The sequence below is a fragment of the Myotis myotis genome, unplaced genomic scaffold (genome assembly GCF_014108235.1).
Source record: "Myotis myotis isolate mMyoMyo1 unplaced genomic scaffold, mMyoMyo1.p scaffold_m19_p_3, whole genome shotgun sequence".
In the NCBI taxonomy this organism is placed as follows: domain Eukaryota; kingdom Metazoa; phylum Chordata; class Mammalia; order Chiroptera; family Vespertilionidae; genus Myotis; species Myotis myotis.
This window is the reverse complement of record NW_023416335.1, coordinates 212,738,947-212,758,197: the sequence shown is the minus strand read 5'-3', so window position 1 is coordinate 212,758,197 and position 19,251 is coordinate 212,738,947. Positions and strand designations below refer to the sequence as shown.

Here is a 19,251-nt window from a genome sequence, read left to right as displayed (position 1 = left end):
ACAGTGGGCACGCGTGCCCAGCTTCCTGGAACGGGCAGGTGGAGCGGATTGATGCGTCAGGAGACGGGGGTGTTTACACTTTGATGAAGCTACCACATCGCCAGTTGGCGTGCTTGCCACCAGCCCAGACGTCGGTTCACCTGTCTTCCCCAAGCTTGACGTTATCGTTGCCCGAATGTTTGCCAACCCGACGGGTAAAAACAGTCCATTGTTCAGTCCGCCGCTCTCCGATTCCTCCGGGCGGGGCTGCTATTCAAGCGTTTGTGGCCATTTGCATGTCTGCTGAGACCTGCCGGGTCCTCGTCTTACTCGGGCGGCTTCTGGTTTGGGGTTTGGGGTTCCCAGCCCGGGGTTGTACAAGTGCCCCATGTCTTTTACAGTCTTACCTTCTTATCGCGCGTGGCTCCTGATGCTATGGACTTGGGGCGACGGTGGGAGGTGGCTGTTGTTACAGATAACATGCTGTGTAGAGGATAACACCGCCGCTGTTCACCGATGGCGTGGTGACGTCCTGGGAAGATCCCGGGGAGCATTCAGGTAAAGGATCGAAGGAACAAGTGAGTTCAGCAAGGTGGTTGGCTACGTGGGTGAAACACGCAATCAAGTGTGTGTGCGCCAGCAGGACATGGGGGAGAAATGGGGTACGTGCCTTCTGACGGCTTACGAAGGTCAAACCACCAGAAATAAACGTAATAAAAATAGGCAGGCGACTACCAAACGTCCTGGTGAGCGTCCGGGAAGGCTCCGTCAGTGTGGGGACGGGCCACGCTCGCGGGCCGGGAGCCGGATGCGGAGAAGCGGTCCTTTCTCCCCAGACTGTGGGGTAGACTCAGCGTGATGCCACCCAAGCCCACAGGGATTTTTAGGGGAAACCGAAAAGAGCGACAAGCTGCCTCTAAGACTTACATGTAAAAACATACATGCTTACATGTATGAACACATGCTAACCTGCATATACGTTTTGTGTGTAAACTACATTGTGTGGAAATCTTATACGTAAGCAAAATCGGCCGAGAAGAACCCAGGCAGTCCTGAGGGGGAGCGAGGCGGGGCCTGGCCCGCTGGGTGGCGAGGCCGTCGGCAAGCCTTGGCGACGACCGGCCTGCGGGGGGCCAGGGACCGCCAGCGAGGGACGGGGAACCCTGGGAGCCCGTGTGGACAGGATGACCCTCAGCGGCGAGCGCGGAAGAGCTCGCGGGGCTGCAGCCACCCCGAGGCGGGTCCTGGGCGGCCTTTCCCCTGAAGGTGCTTCACACTGTCGTCAGTCCTCACCTGAGGACATTTTCCCATGGGTTTCCAGAGCGCGTGGAACGGAGGGAGGAAGGGGGGGAGAGACAGGCCCGGTTGCCTCCCACACACGCCTGTGCCAGGGGCGGGGAGCGAACCCGCGACCCAGGTATGTGCCCTTGACCACAAATTGAACCTGAGACCCGTTGGTGCCTGAGCCAATGCTCTATCCATTGAGCCACACTGGCCAGGGAAGGTCTAATCTAATCTTTTTAAATTTATATAAAGCTACATGGAGTTTTATTTAACACTTTGAAAAAAACTTTTATTTGTTGATTAGAGTGACGCCCAGTGGAATATACAGGTCTTGTAACATAGAAACCCACACATGAAACCTGTATGTTCGTGTTGACCAATGTCTCACCTAAAAACCGGCAGGTCCTGCCCCCGGTGCCCGGGCTCCTGTGCGGTGGTCACGTGAGGGCCTCCCACGCCCCTGGGCACCCAGAGGCCGGATCACCTCTGCGCGCACCCCCGGCCCCCCCCGTTTTTCTCTCTGCTCCTGAGCAGGCGCTGGGGCCCAGCAGCCGTTCCAGGTCGAGGCACCGCCCCGCTCCTTCCTCCCCGTGGGCAAGAGACGGGAGGCGAGGGCTTCTGCGTGGAGGTGGCGCCCGCTGGCTGGAAGGGTGGGCTTAGTCTGTTTTCTTAGGTACGTACTCCCCCCCCACCCGCTCTGAGAAATTTGTAATGTTCTCCGTGTTTATTCTGTCTACCTTTTCATCTCACGTCTGCCACGAGCTATTTCTAATCTCAAGGAAATACTCTCAGGGTAGGAGCAACACCAGCCTTAGGCCTGGAACACCGAGGGCCAGGTCCACGGGGGAGAGGTAGAGCGGCGACTCCCCCGCGGTGGCGTCAGGGCCGGAGCCGGCACTGGGAGTTACATCAGGGCTGGTGTCCGGGCGCAATGGCCTCTGCTTGCCGTGGCTCTTTCCGTGGTGAACCGTCACCCGAGGATATCTTCCCGTTGATTTTTAGAGAGAGTGGGAGAGGGAGAGACAGAGAGACATATCGATGGGAGGGAGACACATGGATTGGTCGTCTCCTGTACACACCCAGACCCGGGCCCAGGCTGGGGAGGAGCCTGCCACCGAGGTACGTGCCCTTGACCGCAATCGAACCCGGGACCCTTCAGTCCGCGGGCCGATGCTCTATCCACTGAGCCACACCAGCTTCTTTACGTACAGAATTCACAAACATGTAACTGAGGCCACTGACGGCCACCCTGTTTTAAATTTTATAACAAGAAGTGGGACTTCTGTTTTGAACCAAGACTGGCCTGTGGGTTTTTTCGGCTCCAATGACCCAGCTTCGCTCCTGGGGCGAGGAGGGACGCTGCGCCCTGGGCCTGCCTGAGCCTGGGACGTGGCCCTGGGTGGACGTCCAGGTTGGCCACCGGGGACCCTGTGGCCCAGCTCCCCCTCCCTCCTGCCTCCAAGGGGTCCAGCCTGGTGTCAGGACGGTGGGTCCCTGTGGAGCTTTCACTCGGCCTGCCTCAGTGCCTGCATGTGTTAAAGAGAAGAAATGACTTAATCTTTCTCCTGTTTGCTAGTTTATAAGAACTTTAAAAAGAAAACACCTTCCATCCCGGCCAGTGTGGCTCAGTGGTTGAGCATCAACCTATGAACCAGGAGGTCACAGTTCGATTCCCGCCCGGTCAGGGCACATGCCCGGGTGGCGGGCTCCATTCCCCGTGTGGGGCGTGCAGGAGGCAGCCGATCCATGATTCTCTGTCATCATTGGTGCTTCCCTCTCCCTTCCCCTCTGAAATCAGTACAAAGATAAATTAAAAAACAAAACAAAAGACAAACAAAAGCATTGCAGGTTTGTGTGATTCGGTGGTTCTCACATGGGGTGATTTCACGCCCCCCCAGACGTTAGGCGCCGTCAGGGGCAGGTGGCCGTCGCGGTGAGGGAGTGAGGGGCGGGTGGTTCCGGCTGCGGTGGAGCCCGGGGATCCTGCTTGGTGTCCTTCAGTGCAGGTGACCGTCCTTCAGTGCAGGTGACCGTCCCGGTGCTGGCGGAGCGGCCGGCTTGGGAAGGTGCGGGCCTGGGTTTCACTCGGTGCTGCTGCTGTGTGTCCTGACGGGGCGGGGTGGGGGTGAAGGGCGGCGGGCGCCGTGCTCCTGGGCGGACGTGGGCTTGCATTTCCCCACGTCATTAACCGGCCGAGTGGCCGTGGGCTAGTTGCTGAGCCTCTGACCCTCGGGGGCCTGGCCTATAAAACGAGGGAAGTGAAACCACTGGCCGGGACCTTGAGGATGAGGGGGGGCTGCAGGGTACTCGGGTGGCTGGCGATGAGGCGATGAGGGGGGGACACTGGGACCTGCCTTGCCAAGGACGGGCGGGGCAGCGTCTGCAGGCGTTGGGTGTAGATTTTTCTGTTTTAAAGGTGAACCCCCTCCCCACCTGCACACACACCTGCAGGCCAAGGGGGGCCACAGGCGTCTCCCTGCTGGTCACTTCCGCCCTTTCAGAGGGGTTTTCTGGGGCAGGCATGGCCGCAGCGTGAGCGCCTGTGGCTTGTCTCTCACGGTGACATGAAACGTTTAGACGGCGAATGGGGGTGGGGGGCGGGCCGGTTGGCGGAGGCGGAGGCGGAGGCGCGAGTCAGGTTTCGGGGCCCAGCCCCAGGGGAGCTTGGGCGATCGCTTCCCGGCTCCCGGCTCCTGTCCGTCAGCCGCAAAGGAGGGTGCAGGGCCTGAGTCTGGGTTCTCTGGGCTCCAAGGACCCGGCACGCACCCCATGGGCTCTGGGAGCGCCGTCCTCGGGGCGGCTCCCTTGGCTGCTCCCCGTGGCTTTCCCCGGCCGGGCCGGCAGCGGGGCCGGGGTCTGCACCTCTGGGCCTGGGAACCGCTGTCCCGGGAATGGCGGCCACAGAGGGCGGGCGCGGGTTCTCCGGGCGCCTGCAGCTGCCGTCGGGGCGGGAGAGGAGCATGTCCTGCCCCGGCGCTGGCTCCGTGGCCGCAGCAGCCTGGCCGGACGTGGCTGAGGTCAGGAGTCTGCAGAGGCCTGGGCACCAGACGTGGCCTCCTGCCTCCGCCTCATTCGCCCTCGGGGGTGGGGCCGGGGCCGGGGCCGGTGAGCGAGGTCGGGCTCTGCCCCGAGCAGGAGCCATGGCAGAGCTGGCTGCGGTGACACGTGCCTTCTCACAATGCCCGCCCCCCCTCCTCCCACGGCTGGCACCTTGGGTGGTGACAGCTGGAGGGACGGGGCCACCGCAACCTGTTGGCTGACGGTTCTGAGCTAAGGAAAGCCTGGAGGCCTCGTAAGATGGTCGCAAAGGGAGAAGGTCCCGCCTGCAGCACCGAGTCCCGGGTGCAGAGCAGCAGCGGCCGCCCTGGCGGCGCTGGGCACGTCCGGTGGCCCAAGCCGGTCTGTCCCTCCTGCCACCGTGACCCGCCCGCCCGCCGCTGAGGGGTGTGCACAGGGCAGGGGTGCAGCTCCTGGAAACGTCCCGGTGGGCGGGGAGGCATGGGGGGCGCCCTGGGCCCCTCCCTGGTGCCCGGCGGGCCTCCGCACACCTGCCTTCTCAGGTGCCGGCCTGGAGTGGGGGACTCGGGTGATAAAGCCATACTCCCCCCTCATAGGCCCATGTGCACACACACACTCAGACACGCAGGCCCCGGTGCACGCACTCACACTCACACATGCAGGCCCCGGTGCACACACTCACACTCACACACGCAGGCCCCGGTGCACACACACACACACGCAGGCCCTGGTGCACACACTCACACACGCAGGCCCCGGTGCACACACACATTCACACACGCAGGCCCTGGTGCACACACATGCACTCACACACGCAGGCCCCCGGTGCACACACACACACGCACACACGCAGGCCCCGGTGCACACACACATTCACACACGCAGGCCCCGGTGCACACACACGCACTCACACACGCAGGCCCCCGGTGCACACACACACACGCACACACTCAGGCCCCGGTGCACACACACACACACTCACACACGCAGGCCCCGGTGCACACACTCACACACACACTCACACGCAGGCCCCCGGTGCACACACACACACTCACACGCAGGCCCCGGTGCGCACGCGCACACACACACGCAGGCCCTGGTGCGCGCACACACACTCACACGCAGGCCCCCGGTGCACACACACACACACACTCACACGCAGGCCCCGGCGCACACACTCACACACACACTCACGCAGGCCCCAGTGCACACACTCACACACACGCGCAGGCCCGGTCCACACACTCACACACGCAGGCCCCGGTGCACACACTCACACACACACGCAGGCCCCTCGGTGCACACACACACAGGCCCAGTGCACACACTCACACACACACGCAGGCCCGGTGCACACACTCACACACACACTCACACGCAGGCCCAGTGCACACACACACACACTCACACACGCAGGCCCCGATGCACACACTCACACACACACTCACACACACAGGCCCCGGTGCGCACACACACACACACACACACTCACACACGCAGGCCCCCGGTGCACACACTCACACTTGCAGGCCCCGGTGCACACACTCACACACGCAGGCCCCCGGTGCACATACACACACTCACACACGCAGGCCCTGGTGCACACACTCACACTTGCAGGCCCCGGTGCACACACTCACACACGCAGGCCCCCGGTGCACACACACACACTCACACACGCAGGCCCCCGGTGCACACACTCACACTTGCAGGCCCCGGTGCACACACTCACACACGCAGGCCCCCGGTGCACACACACACACTCACACACGCAGGCCCCCGGTGCACACACACACACTCACACACGCAGGCCCCCGGTGCACACACTCACACTTGCAGGCCCCGGTGCACACACTCACACACGCAGGCCCCCGGTGCGCACACACACACTCACACACGCAGGCCCCCGGTGCACACACTCACACTTGCAGGCCCCGGTGCACACACTCACACACGCAGGCCCCCGGTGCACACACACACACTCACACACGCAGGCCCCGGTGCACACACTCACACTTGCAGGCCCCGGTGCACACACTCACACACGCAGGCCCCCGGTGCACACACACACACTCACACACGCAGGCCCCCGGTGCACACACACACACACACGCAGGCCCTGGTGCACACACTCACACTCACACACGTAGGCCCCGGTGCGCGCACACACTCACACGCAGGCCCTGGTATGCACACACACTCACACACACACAGGCCCCCGGTGCACACACACACATGCACACATGCAGGCCCCGGTGCACACACTCACACACACACACGCAGGCCCGGTGCACGCACTCACACACACACGCATAGGCCCCAGTGCACACACACTCACACACACACACACACGCACGCAGGCCCGGTGCACACACACACACGCGCGCAGGCCCCTGGTGCACACACACACATGCACACACGCAGGCCCGGTGCGCACACACACACATGCGCAGGCCCGGTGCACGCACACACACACACTCACATGCAGGCCTGGTGCGCGCACTCACACATGCAGGCCCCGGTGCACACACTCACACACACACACACTCACACACACTCCCACCTCACGGAGTCCTCGCACCCGTTTCCTCCCTGCTGCCCAGGAGGCTCGGCAGCCACACCTCCCAGGACGCCCCGTGTCCACAGGGAGGACGTGGCCTCGGGGGTAGCTCTGCTGGGAGCGGGAGGGAGGCCGCCACAGTGACCGTGGCCACAGGGTTCGTGAGGGGACAGGGCCGGGTCCAGCCCTGAGCACTGCTGACCACAAACCTCCACCAGCTGCTCTTCCGCCCAGAGTGCCCTCCTCCTGCAGCTCAGGCTCCAGGTAGTGCCGGACCCACCTCCATCAGCCCCTGGGGCGTCCCTCCTCCACACCTCCCATCAGCCCCCTGGGTTCCCCTCCCCCACACCTCCCATCAGCACCCTGGCCTCTCCTCCCCCACACCTCCCATCAGCACCCTGGCCTCTCCTCCCCCACACCTCCCATCAGCCCCCTGGGTTCCCCTCCCCCACACCTCCCATCAGCCCCCTGGGTTCCCCTCCCCCACACCTCCCATCAGCCCCCTGGGTTCCCCTCCCCCACACCTCCCATCAGCCCCCTGGCCTCTCCTCCCCCACACCTCCCATCAGCCCCCTGGGTTCCCCTCCCCCACACCTCCCATCAGCCCCCTGGCCTCTCCTCCCCCACACCTCCCATCAGCCCCCTGGGTTCCCCTCCCCCACACCTCCCATCAGCCCCCTGGCCTCTCCTCCCCCACACCTCCCATCAGCCCCCTGGCCTCTCCTCCCCCACACCTCCCATCAGCCCCCTGGCCTCTCCTCCCCCACACCTCCCATCAGCACCCTGGGTTCCCCTCCCCCACACCTCCCATCAGCACCCTGGGTTCCCCTCCCCCACACCTCCCATCAGCACCCTGGCCTCTCCTCCCCCACACCTCCCATCAGCACCCTGGCCTCTCCCTCAGGACACTTCACACCGTGGCCATCGCCCACCCGCCTAGGACCCAGGAGGGCAGACTGTGGTCCTGAGTCTCTAGGTCTGGGCCCGGCCAGGGCAGCGCGTATGTGCCGAGTGAGGGAGGGATGACAGTGCTCGCTAGCTGGGGGAGCTGAGTGGCAGATTTAGATCTTTAACGGATCCATCGCACAAACCGGCCTCCTGGCATGAGCGGTGAAGGCCGTCAGCGGGGTGTCCCGGGACCTACGTCCTCCCAGCGCCCTGGGGCACGCGGAGGGAACTCCAATTGTTACTGTTAAGTCGTCTCTTAATCACTTAATAGGGCGATATCTGGTATTAGATTAATCTCTTCCGTCTGTGCAGACCCGGCCGGGCGCCACGCGAGAGCTGGGAGCCGGAGTTCTCCTTCGGGAGCTCGGAGGTGTATGTGTGTGTGAGTGTGCGTGTGTGCGTGTGAGTGCGTGTGAGTGTATGTGTGTGAGTGTGTGTGCGCGCGTGTGAGTGTGTACGTGTGTGTGTATGTGTGTATGTGGGTTGGTGTGAATGTGTGAGTATATGTGTGTGTGTATGTGTGTGTATGTGGGTGTGTGTGTGTATGTGTGTGTGTGTATGTGGGTTGGTGTGAATGTGTGAGTGTATGTGTGTGTGTATGTGTGTGTGTATGTGTGTGTATGTGGGTGTGTGTTGTGGGAAACTGATATAGGGTTAAGCCTCGGACTGACCTGCTGGCAAAGTCACAAACAAGTCCAGCTTAGAGGGCACAGTCCTCTTAGAATAATTCGGCTGGACCTTATAACACTCCCTAGATCTTATCTGGGAAGCTAAGGGGCTGAGGAAGTGCAGGAAGTGTAACCAGGGTGTAAACAAGTGAAACTCACAAGAACAGTGTAACTTTGGTGACCACTACCTTGTTTACCCCTCACTATAAAAAGCTTGGTGAGGCCTGAGCACAGGGGAAGTCCTTCCTCCTGAGTTGGACTTGCCACCTGGTCCCCCAATATTCCCAAATTATCTCCTGTCCTTTCTTTTTCATTTGTTGTGCGGCTCCTCTTCCAGACCCGAACCCTGCACCACGCAGGACGTGGAGGGAAACACTTACGACAGTGTGTATGTGTGTTGGTGTGAATGTATGAGTGTGTGTGCGCGCGCATGCGAGTGTATGTGTGTATGTGGGTGTGTGGATGTGTGTTGGTGTGAATGTGTGTGTGTGTGTGTGTTGGTGTGAATGTGTGAGTGTGTGTGTATGTGTGTGTGTGCGCGCGTGCATGCGAGTGTATGTGTGTGGATGTGTGTTGGTGTGAATGTGTGAGTGTGCGTGTGGGTTGGTGTGAATTGTGTGTGTGTATGTGGGTGTGTGTATGTGTGTTGGGGTGAATGTGTGAGTGTGTGTGTCTGTGGTGTGAGGGGGCGTTATGTGGAGGAAGGGCGGGCAGGAGGTCCTGGCCATGCACACAGTAGGTACTCAGTGGGGACTCCCTCCTGGGAGCTGGGTGGTCTGCAAGGTGGCGAGCAGAGGGGAGACCAGCTGCCTTCAGGGAACAGGGCTGACCGGTCGGGGGTGGGAGTGGTGTCGGGCCTGGACGCATCCCAGCGAACATCCCTGGACTGTGTCCTGGTGTGTCCTGGTGTGTCCTGGTGTGACCTGGGAAAGGGATTGAGAGCGGGAGCAGAGGGGCTGTGAAGTGTGTCACTAAGGAAACCCACCGTGGCTCCCGAAGGCGGGACGTGGTTCTGTTTCTCCATCTGCCCGTGGGCGGCGCTGACCGCTCCGGTCCAGCCCATTCCGCAGACCCGACGGCACTGCCTGGGCCGGCGTGCGCACTGGGCAGACCTGGGCGGCATGGACCGCCTGGGGGAGGCGCAGCCCTTGCTCCTCGGAGGTTTGGAGCCGCTCGCCCGGGTGCTGTGAAGGGAAGGTGTCAGCCAGCCGGGGGCGGGGGGGGGGGGGTGTCTCAGCTTCACTGGAGGTGCCCCTCCCGTCCAGCCCCGGGATGCCAGGCGGACGCTGCCGCTCGCCCCGTCCAAGTGCAGTTCTGAGCCATCTTGAGTCTTCGCGCTTGCCCACCTCTCAATAGGCCTGCAGCTCATTAATTTCGGGGCAGGAGGAAGGGGCCACTAACAAAGGCCCAGGAAGGGCCCGCAGGGCAACATGAGGGTGGAGAGCTGGTCTCCGCTAGACCCACGCCAAGGGCAACGTCCCGTTCCCCCCCCCCCCCCAATACGGGAGCTCAGCCGCCATCTGGAGGTGGGGAGCCGGAGGCGCGAAAGGAGTGAGTGAGGCTCAGCCGCAGACAAGCGTGTGCAGGCGCCTGCAGAGGACAAGGGCGCGGAGCGCGTTCTCCGTGGCTGAGGTTTCTCTGCTGGGGCTGCAGGAGGCCTGGTTAGCCATCGAACCCCCTCCCCCAACAGTGTCCTGCTGGCTTGGCTCTTGAGACGTGGGACTGGAATTTTCTTAGCAAATATTTAACCAGGAAGAAAAGGAACACCCCTACTTCTCTGTTCTCACCACGTACGTTGCAAATTAATAGACGTCTGGGCCAATATTTGATCTTTTCCCCAAAAGAATGATTCACCGGCTCTTCACGCATTCGCAGGGAGGGGTCCCTGGAGGAACAGAGGTGACGGGTGGGTGGTGGTCCCCCTCAGAGGCTGGGGGGCCCGCCGGGTGCTGCCCCTCGCCCGGCGGCGTGTGGGTGAGGTCACTGAGGGCTCCTCCCAGGGTCTCCGAGGGCCTCAGGGACGCTGCGGGCAGTGCCCGGGCCTCACGATGTGAGGTCAGCCCCCGCCCTCCCCCGACGCCAAGCCCCCCGGGATCAGGGGCCTCAGCAGCCTCAGCTCATTAATCTCAGGGGTGTCGCTGCAGTTATTCTGGAGGGAGCTCGGGCCCCCGAGTGGGGAGACACGGGCAGGTCAGGAGAGTGTCTCCTGGTCCCCGAGAGATGCTGTGCCCTCTGTCCCTTGAGGAAGGTGCAGGCTGCAGTGGTGGCTGCTGGGGGCTGAGCTGGGCTGGAGGGACAGCCTGTCCCCTGCGAGGGGCCGTGCACCTGGGCAGGCGGGGGTGTGAGGCCAGGTCCCACCCCAGCACCTGGTCCCCCTTTAGCTCCCCCCCCCCTTGGCTATTCAGGCCTTGGCCCTACCTCCAGGTCTGTCAGGGTTTGGCAACCTGAACGTCTGATTTCTCCTGCAGCCGGTGGGTGGGTGCTGGGTGGTGGGTAGGTGATGGGTGGTGGCTGGGTGATGGCTGGGTGCTGGGTTCTGGGCAGTGAATGGGTGCTGGGTGGGTTCTGGGCGGTGGCTGGGTGCTGGGTGCTGGGTGGGTGCTGGGCGGTGAGTGGGTGCTGGGTGGGTTCTGGGTGGTGGGTGGGTTCTGGGCGGTGGCTGGGCGGTGAGTGGGTGCTGGGTGGGTGCTGGGCGGGTTCTGGGTGCTGGGTGGGTGCTGGGCGGTGAGTGGGTGCTGGGTGGGTGCTGGGTGAGTTCTGGGCGGTGGCTGGGTGCTGGGTGGGTGCTGGGCGGTGAGTGGGTGCTGGGTGGGTTCTGGGTGGTGGGTGGGTTCTGGGCGGTGAGTGGGCAGTGAGTGGGTGCTGGGTGGGTGCTGGGTGGCGGCTGGGTGCTGGGTGGGTGCTCGGTGGGTGCGCAGTTGTGTTTAATCACCTGGAGGCAGAGGAAGCAGCACTGGGCGGTTCCAGCGCCTTTGTTGTAGCTCTTGCTCTAAACAGCTACAAATGACTGGTATTAGAAACCTGGCTCCCCGCATTAAGCCTCCGAGTTAATCATTGTCTCTGGGAGCCTGGGGGAAGCGCAGGTGGACGGGTGCGGGCCTCCTGGGACCCCAGGCTGTGCCCCGCCCCAGCCCCGAGCCTCTCTGGGCCCCGTCCCTGTCGCCAGCAGACCCTGCTCGGCCCCTCCCTGGGCTGGAGGGAGGCGGGAGGGAGGACCGTGCGGGCTGTGCCCCCCTGGGACTGGGGCCGAGTCCTGTCGTCCTGGGTTAGCTGGCGGGGAAACTGAGGCACGGGAGGTCGGGACCTTGTCCCCAGGGGCTCCCAGCGACGGCTTCAGCGGCACCGCTGGTGAGGGGGGGGTCGAGCGTCAAACAAGTCCAGTCCAGGAGTTCAGACACAGACACGGGGGCGGCCGCGTGACGAGGCGGCGGCGATTGGAGGGGTGTGTGGACAAACCAAGGACACGAGGATCGCCCGTGACATCAGGCGCTGGGAGAGAGGCGGGACCGGAGCCCGCGGTGGAGCCGGCCCTGCCGACACCCGGACCTCGGCCTCCCGGCCCCCAGACCGACAGGGTATGCTTACGCCCAGAGTGTGGTGCTGTGTCACGGAGCCCGGGCACTGCCCCGCCTCCCGTGACCTCTGACCCGCCTCCTGTTGACCTCTGACCCACCAGGCCCGCAGGAGCGCGTTTCCTCCACTCGTGTGATGAGCTCCCCGCTCCTCGGAGACCCTCCCGCTGCCTCCTGGGGCATCCGGGCACCGCGTCTCGCAGATGCAGCTCCGCCCCGTCCTGCGGGCCCCTGGCTCCCTGAAGACCCGTGTGGCCTCTGCCCCCGGCGTCCCAGGGCTGGGTCCTCCACGGGGGACGTGATAGTGGACAATGGGATCCTGTCACCAGTCAGAGGACAGACAGGTGCCGCCCTGTGTGACCACCTGTGCCTTCTGCAGGTGCACGGCCTCCCACGGGGGTGCACGGCCTCCCACAGGTGCACGGCTCCCACGGGTGCATCCCTCCCACGGGTGCATGGCTCCCACGGGTGCATCCCTCCCACAGGTGCACGGCTCCCGCGGGTGCATCCCTCCCACAGGTGCACGGCTCCTGCGGGTGCATCCCTCCCACAGGTGCACGGCCTCCCGTGGGTGCATGGCTCCCACGGGTGCACGTCCTCCCACGGGTGCATAGTCTCCCATGGGTGCACGGCTCCCACAGGTGCACGGCTCCCACGGGTGCATGGCCTCCCACGGGTGCATCCCTCCCACATTTGCACGGCTCCCGCAGGTGCACGGCTCCCACGGGTGCATCCCTCCCGCAGGTGCACCCTCTGGGTTCGCCGTCAGTGCCCCGCAGCCGTGCCCCCTGCCATCCATTCTGTCCCCCCCACTGTGGCTCCGGTCAGTGGCTCAGCCGCCCAGCCTGGGCGACACATACGAAGCGGATCCATTGTCTCCAGGAGCTGGGTGCCCGGGACGGTCCATGGTGTTGGGGGGAGTCGGTGGTGACTGGCAGGTGCCTGTTTGTTTCCCAGCCGTGCACCTGTCCAGTCCGTGCTCTCTCCTGGTCAGTCGCTCTGTCCCTGAGCGAAGGGTGTCCCTGCCACGTGGCGTGTCTTCCTGCGCGTTCCCTGCGCTGTGCCCCGCTGGCTGCCTGCGGGAGGGTCCTGCGCCGGCACCCCCACCCCACCCGGTGGGCAGGGTCGCCCGAGCACCCAGGACCTGCTGGGCTTTGAGCTAAAAGTCAGCACCTTTTAAGAACCTTCGCGTCTTGGGCCGGGTCACGCCCTCGTGTGGTTTAAGGGGAACAGCGTGTTTCATAACACCCGCCACCCGGAAGCAGACAGGAGCGGCCATCTGTCCTGTGGCGGCGGAGCGGGCCTGGGCACAGACAAACAGAGAAACACCCACGGGAAATAGCTCACTGGGGAAATGGGGTCTCTGATGCTGTTTGTGCAAATGTCCGTCTCGGGTTAAAGAGAAGCCACTGGAACTCATTCTTACCTGCCCCCCCACCCCCCTTCACGCCTCCCCTTCACAAATGTTTATCCAGCAGCTCCGAGCGCCAGGAACTGTTCTGGACGAGGCGCGTTGGGCAGGAACAAGACCTGCAGGTTCCCAGTCCTCACGGGCCCGCGGGGGGTGGGGTGGGGGAGACAGATACGAACAAATAAGAATAAAATCAGGGGATTAAAGCAGGGGTGTGGCAGAGTGTGAGGGGTGTGCAAGCAGTCCCTGTGCTGAGGGGCAGTCAGCTGAGACCTGGATGGCCATGGGACAAGGAGGGCAGAGCTCCTAGCACAGGACAGGCGTGCAAAGGCCCTGGGGCAGGAGGAGGGGGCGGGCGGTGGGGGAGGTGACAGGGCAGACCCTGTAGGACCATGAGGTGGGGTAAGCAGCTTGGGTCCGATTCTGGGTGCCTTCGGGGCCACGAGGGACGACGGCCGGGGGTCCGCCGTGGGAGGACCGCAGTGGAGGGAAACTGAGGCAGTTGCCGTCCAGCCCACATCCCAGGGAGGGGAACGCATGCTCCCTCTTGTCGGGGGAGTGGCCTCGTGTGGGGAGGAAGGAGGTCTGTCCGCGCCGTGGGCTTTGCCATTTTCTTTAGCCTAAATTCACTTCCTCATCACTTACCCGTGCTCACCACGGGCCCTTTGCATGAGCCGCAGAGGGGGTCTGGGCTGTCCATGTCCTGCCCCTGCTGTGCGGGCCCCTGGGTGTCATACGTCCTCGAGCCCTTTCCTCCCGGTGCCGAGGTCACGCAGACCGCCGGGCTCCGGGGGCCGAGATGAGCGGGTGGCAGAGTGCCCGGCCCCGCCCCAGAGCCCGGGGTTGGGGTGGGAGCGGACTGTGTTCCCCACAGGAAGTGTCCCGTGTCCCCGTGTCTCCGTGTCCCCGTGTTCCTCACGGTTCCCCCGCACCGGCCGGACCCTCTGCTTCGCTGGGCGGCCACACGGCGCACCGAGTGTGCTGTGACTTTGGAGCCGTTCCATTTCCCATTGTCCGCACAGGCTTTGTGCTGCAAGTGGGGGGAGGGGGGCTTTTCGCCATGGAAACGGGGGGCCGGGCAGGGAGCCACGTTGAGGGAGGGGAAGGCCGCGGATCAGGCTGCGGGGACACTGAGTCTGAGAGTCAGAGGATGTGGCTTTGCCCGGCTTTCCCGGGTCCCTCGGCACAGTCGAGGAGGCCCGGGAGGCGGGAGAGGCCGTGCCTCGGGGGCCCATCGCCATCACGGGGAGCCCCTTGGACCAGCCCTGGGACAGTTCCTCTGAGTCTGGACTCAGACCGATGGTTGCTCAGCTCTGTACCCCCAGAGTCCTGCGCTTTCTGTCTCAGAACCCTAAGAACCTTGATCTGCGGCGTGTTCGCCGTGTGGCTGAGGTGGGGCGGCCTGGCGCGCCTGTGCCTAGAGCAGCGTCGCTCAGCGTGTCCTGTGCGGGGCCCAGAGATGCAGGGGAGAGCGGCCTTCGCCACGGGGCCTGGGTGGGACCGGAGGGGGCTCCTGGCGGTTGGAACAGGTGCAGAGACATACAACTGGGGCTCAGGGTCCGCTTGTGTCTGGAGCAAAGCGTGGGGGGTGGGGGACTTCAGAGGGAGAGAGGGGCTGGATCCCGGTGGTCGTGGGGTGCCCTGCTGAGCGGTGCGGGGGGGGGGTCCTCTGGGGGCTTCTGAGCCAGACAGACGTGGTGGGCTGAGCGTTTGGACGCCGAGGGTGGAGGGAGAGGAGGGGGTCACGGGCGGGGCCGGGCACCACGGGCATCGCGTGACCTGCCCCCTTGTGTCCGCAGACGGCGTCCACAGCGTCACGGCGCTCTGCACCCTGCGGGTGACCATCATCACCGACGACATGCTGACCAACAGCATCACCGTCCGCCTGGAGGACATGTCGCAGGAGCAGTTCCTGTCCCCGCTGCTGGCCCGCTTCGTGGAGGGCGTGGCCGCCGTGCTGTCCACCAGCAAGGACGACGTCTTCGTCTTCAACGTCCAGAACGACACGGACGTCAGCGCCCGCATCCTGAACGTGACCTTCTCCGCCCTGCTGCCCGGCGGCGGCCGCGGCCGCTTCTTCCCCTCGGAGGACCTGCAGGAGCAGATCTACCTGAACCGCACGCTGCTGACGGCCGTGTCCACCCAGCGCGTGCTGCCCTTCGACGACAACATCTGCCTGCGCGAGCCCTGCGAGAACTACATGAAGTGCGTGTCGGTGCTGCGCTTCGACTCCTCCGCGCCCTTCATCGCGTCCTCGTCCGTGCTCTTCCGGCCCATCCACCCCGTCAACGGGCTGCGCTGCCGCTGCCCGCCCGGCTTCACGGGCGACTACTGCGAGACCGAGGTGGACCTGTGCTACTCCAGCCCCTGCGGCGCCCACGGCCGCTGCCGCAGCCGCGAGGGCGGCTACACCTGCGAGTGCCAGGAGGACTTCACGGGTAGGTGTGCGTCCCGGGGGCAGGGGTGCGGGCCCTGGGGGCTGGGGATGTGTTCCGGGGGCACAGGGGTGCGGGCCCTGGGGCTGGGGATGTGTTCCGGGGGCACAGGGGTGCGGGCCCTGGGGGCTGGGGATGTGTTCCGGGGGCACAGGGGTGCGGGCCCTGGGGGCTGGGGATGTGTTCCGGGGGCACAGGGGTGCGGGCCCTGGGGGCTGGGGATGTGTTCCGGGGGCACAGGGGTGCGGGCCCTGGGGGCTGGGGATGTGTTCCGGGGGCACAGGGGGTGCAGGCCGTGGGCGCGCAGGGGTTGCAGGCCGTGGGGGCAGGGTGTGCGTCCCGGGGGTGCAGGAGGTGCGGGCCATGGAGGGCCGGGCACCTGTGCTTGGCTCCCAGCCCCCACGTTCTGGGGTTTCCCTCTGTCCGCCTTCCTCCTGTGGAGACAGATGGATGCTGGGCCGGGGGTCGGCCTGTGAACCTTGCAATGACTTCCTGACTCGAGCTCTGAGGTCCCAATTGGCCTGCGACGTCAGTCACCCTCCTAGAGCAGAGTCCCCGGGGGAGACACCGCAGGCCTCGGGGCTCCTGGGCAGTGACTCCCATTCAGAGCCCTTTCCCGCCCCGGGTGGACGGGTGGCCGTGAGCGCCCGGTGGCCGGGTGGCCGTGAGCGCCCGGTGGCCGGGTGGCCGTGAGCGCCCGGTGGACGGGTGGCCGTGAGCGCCCGGTGGACGGGTGGCCGTGAGCGGCGCGCCTGGGTGGAAAGCGGGAGCCGTGGGTCCCGGGCCTGGAAGGAGAGCCCTGCTTCCACGCCTCGTTGTCTGTAGCGATGACTCAGGCGCTCTGCCGGGAGCACGCCCTCCGCTCCGGGCGCCCTGACTCAGACACGGGGGACCGCTCCGGCGGCAGCCCACGCGGCCATTGCAGCCGCAGAGCCCGCCACCAGCCATGAGGAGAGGCGGCCCCTGCTCTGGGCTGGTCTCGGCACATAAGTGACGGCCGCCGGCAGAACCAGTTTGCGGGCCCACGGGCTGTCTGGAGAGCGGGTGGGACCGGGCGGGGCTGCATCCACCCGGATGCCAGAGCTCTGCTCTTCGAGCGTATGTGTTCGGTATAAACAGCTGTGGACTCGGGGCCTGCGGGGCGGACGAGGCCCGGTTTACCGAGCTGAGACGGCTCGGGATTAGCGGGCGTTTCTGAGCAGGAAGAGAGAGTAACGCTGTGGGCGCTGGCCTGGCAGGAGGAGGCGCCGCCGGGGAGGGGTGTGCGCCCCGGCCTGCCGCCTCTGCACCTGCGTGGCCCCTCACCAGCGGTGGGAACGGCCACGCGGCGGCAGAGGCCCTCGGTTGCCTGCCCCGTGTCCTCCCGCCCCGCCCGGCTGTCCTGTCCTCCCGGGTCCAGAAGGCTCTGCCCGTCCCACTCACCGGGTGCTGATCCTGAGCTGGCTGCACGGGGGCTCCTGGTGGGCGACCCCGGCCCCTTCCTCCCTCCTGAGTTCTCGGGGTGGGAGGGGCTCCGGTTCTGCCCAGGTGACCTGGACCCCCTGCCCCCCGAGTCTTAGTGGCACCTTGCTCCGAGGAGGTCCCCTTGCGGGAGGTGTCTGTCCCTCCCTCTCCTTCCTGCTTCGTGGCGTGGGGCTGGCCTCTCGGCCTCTGTCCAGGTGCTGTGGCCCCACGCCCCCCCAGAAAAGGCCCGCTACCCTCCCGGGAGTGACCGCTCACTCACTCTGTGAGTCTTCATTGAGTCCCTGCTGTATGCCCGGCCAGTGCACACGTCATACCTGCCCCTGCCCCGTCGGTGGGCCCCCAGGGTTGCTGTGCGATCGGCCCTTTCCCTGGGCGAGACGTGTCTGCGGGGACCTGGTGGGGGACCCCTCCAGCACCCCCACACTTGGGCGGAAGCCTAGGCTGCGGTCTGATGCGGTCGAGGAGCCCAGCCCTGCCTAATGGGCCGCAGCAGCAGGCTGGGGTTCGAGAGGCCCAGGTTAAGCCGAGGCCACGAGGGACCTGGGGGCCCCTGGGTCCCTGCCCAGGAGGGGTTGACCTGTTGAAAACATCCCAAGTTCTCAAAATTTTGTTTTCATCACAAGAGTCATTTCTAGAAAAATAATGGCCGGGAACCGGCCCCGCGTGTCATCGCCAGGGTCGCCCGGAAGCGGCGGGCTGGGCAGGGCCGGGGCCTCGGGCGCCGCGGGCTCCAAGGCGACCCTGCGATTCCCTGCAGACAGGCCGGCTCGGGCTGGCGGCCGCACCGTCCCCTTCCTCTCGCTTCCTCCCCCTTTGAAGCCCGCGCTCCTCCGTGGAGATAATGGAGCTCCTTTCTTCCCGGTGAAAGCGGCGCTGTCGTCGCCCGGCTTCGGTTACGGCTCCCGGGAAGCGAGCCGGCCTGGCGCGCGGGCGGCTTCCTGTGGTGGGGAGCCGGCTCAGGAGAGCACGCCCGTCCTCGTCCACTGGGGCCGCGGAGGGGCCCGAGGCGTCGTGGCCCACGGTCCCGTTTGTTACTGTTTTTAAAAAACATTTTTATTGATTTCAGAGAGTAAGGGGAAGGGAGAGGGAGAGAGAGACGTCAATGATGAGAGAGAATCATGGACCGGCTGCCTCCTGCACGCCCCCCACTGGGGATCGGGCCCACAACCCGGGCCTGTGCCCTGACCGGGAATCAAACCAGGACCTCCAGGTTCATGGGTCAACGCTCAGCCACTGAGCCACGCTGGCCGGGCCCAAAGACATGCCTCACACCGTCAAAGCCTCCTGGTGACGTCCCCCTGCGTGTGGGAGGGGAGACAGACCCCATGGCCGGCCAGGCTCTCGGCGTCCAGTGTGGGAGGCGGCTGGTTCTGCAGCCGGAGCCAGACCTCGGGCCCAGGAGGGCAGAGGTGGGCGGCCTGTTCACCCCTCCTGCCTGTCCTGCGGCTGCTGTGACAGAGCCCCCAGCAGGGACGAAACAGCACAGTTACTCCCTTGCCATTCCCCCCCCACCCCCAGGCGCTGGGGGAGTTCTCTCCTTCCGGCTTCGGGAGGCCCCCGCCTGCACGCCTTGGCTCGCAGCCCCATCCTCACCTCGCTCATCCTCGGCTTCCGCAGTCCCAGCACCTGTGCCCACTCACCCCCTCCCTCTCCCGCGGACCCTGGTCACTACCTCGGGCCCCAGCAACCCAGGACACGCCCAGGTCCGGGTCCCTAAGGAACAGGCCTGGGAAGCACCCGCAGGGTGAGGTCACCTGTCCTCAGGCTTCAGGGAGAAGGAGGTGGGCATCCGGGGGCTCCGTCCGGGCCCGCACCCACTTGGCACTGCGTACACATCCAGGGCCGGAGTGAGTAAGCGAGGCCTTGGCCGTGGGCACCCAGGGGGCCGGCTGTCCCCGATGTGTGTTCTCCG

The 19,251-nt window shown here is 65.0% G+C and overlaps 1 protein-coding gene across 5 annotated transcripts in view; it reads left to right on the top strand.

Annotated features, from left to right (window-relative positions):
* The window catches only part of CELSR1 (cadherin EGF LAG seven-pass G-type receptor 1), a 99,540-nt gene that overhangs the window by 20,644 nt on the left and 59,645 nt on the right, over window positions 1-19,251 (top strand). For 4 of the 5 annotated variants that reach the window (XM_036301965.1, XM_036301964.1, XM_036301966.1 and 1 more), the window contains exon 2: window positions 15,240-15,878. The exons of the other annotated variant lie outside the window; for it this stretch is intronic. In XM_036301965.1, the coding sequence (XP_036157858.1) occupies window positions 15,240-15,878 (639 nt within the window). The remainder of the gene's footprint in view (window positions 1-15,239; window positions 15,879-19,251) is intronic. 5 annotated transcript variants of the gene reach the window in all.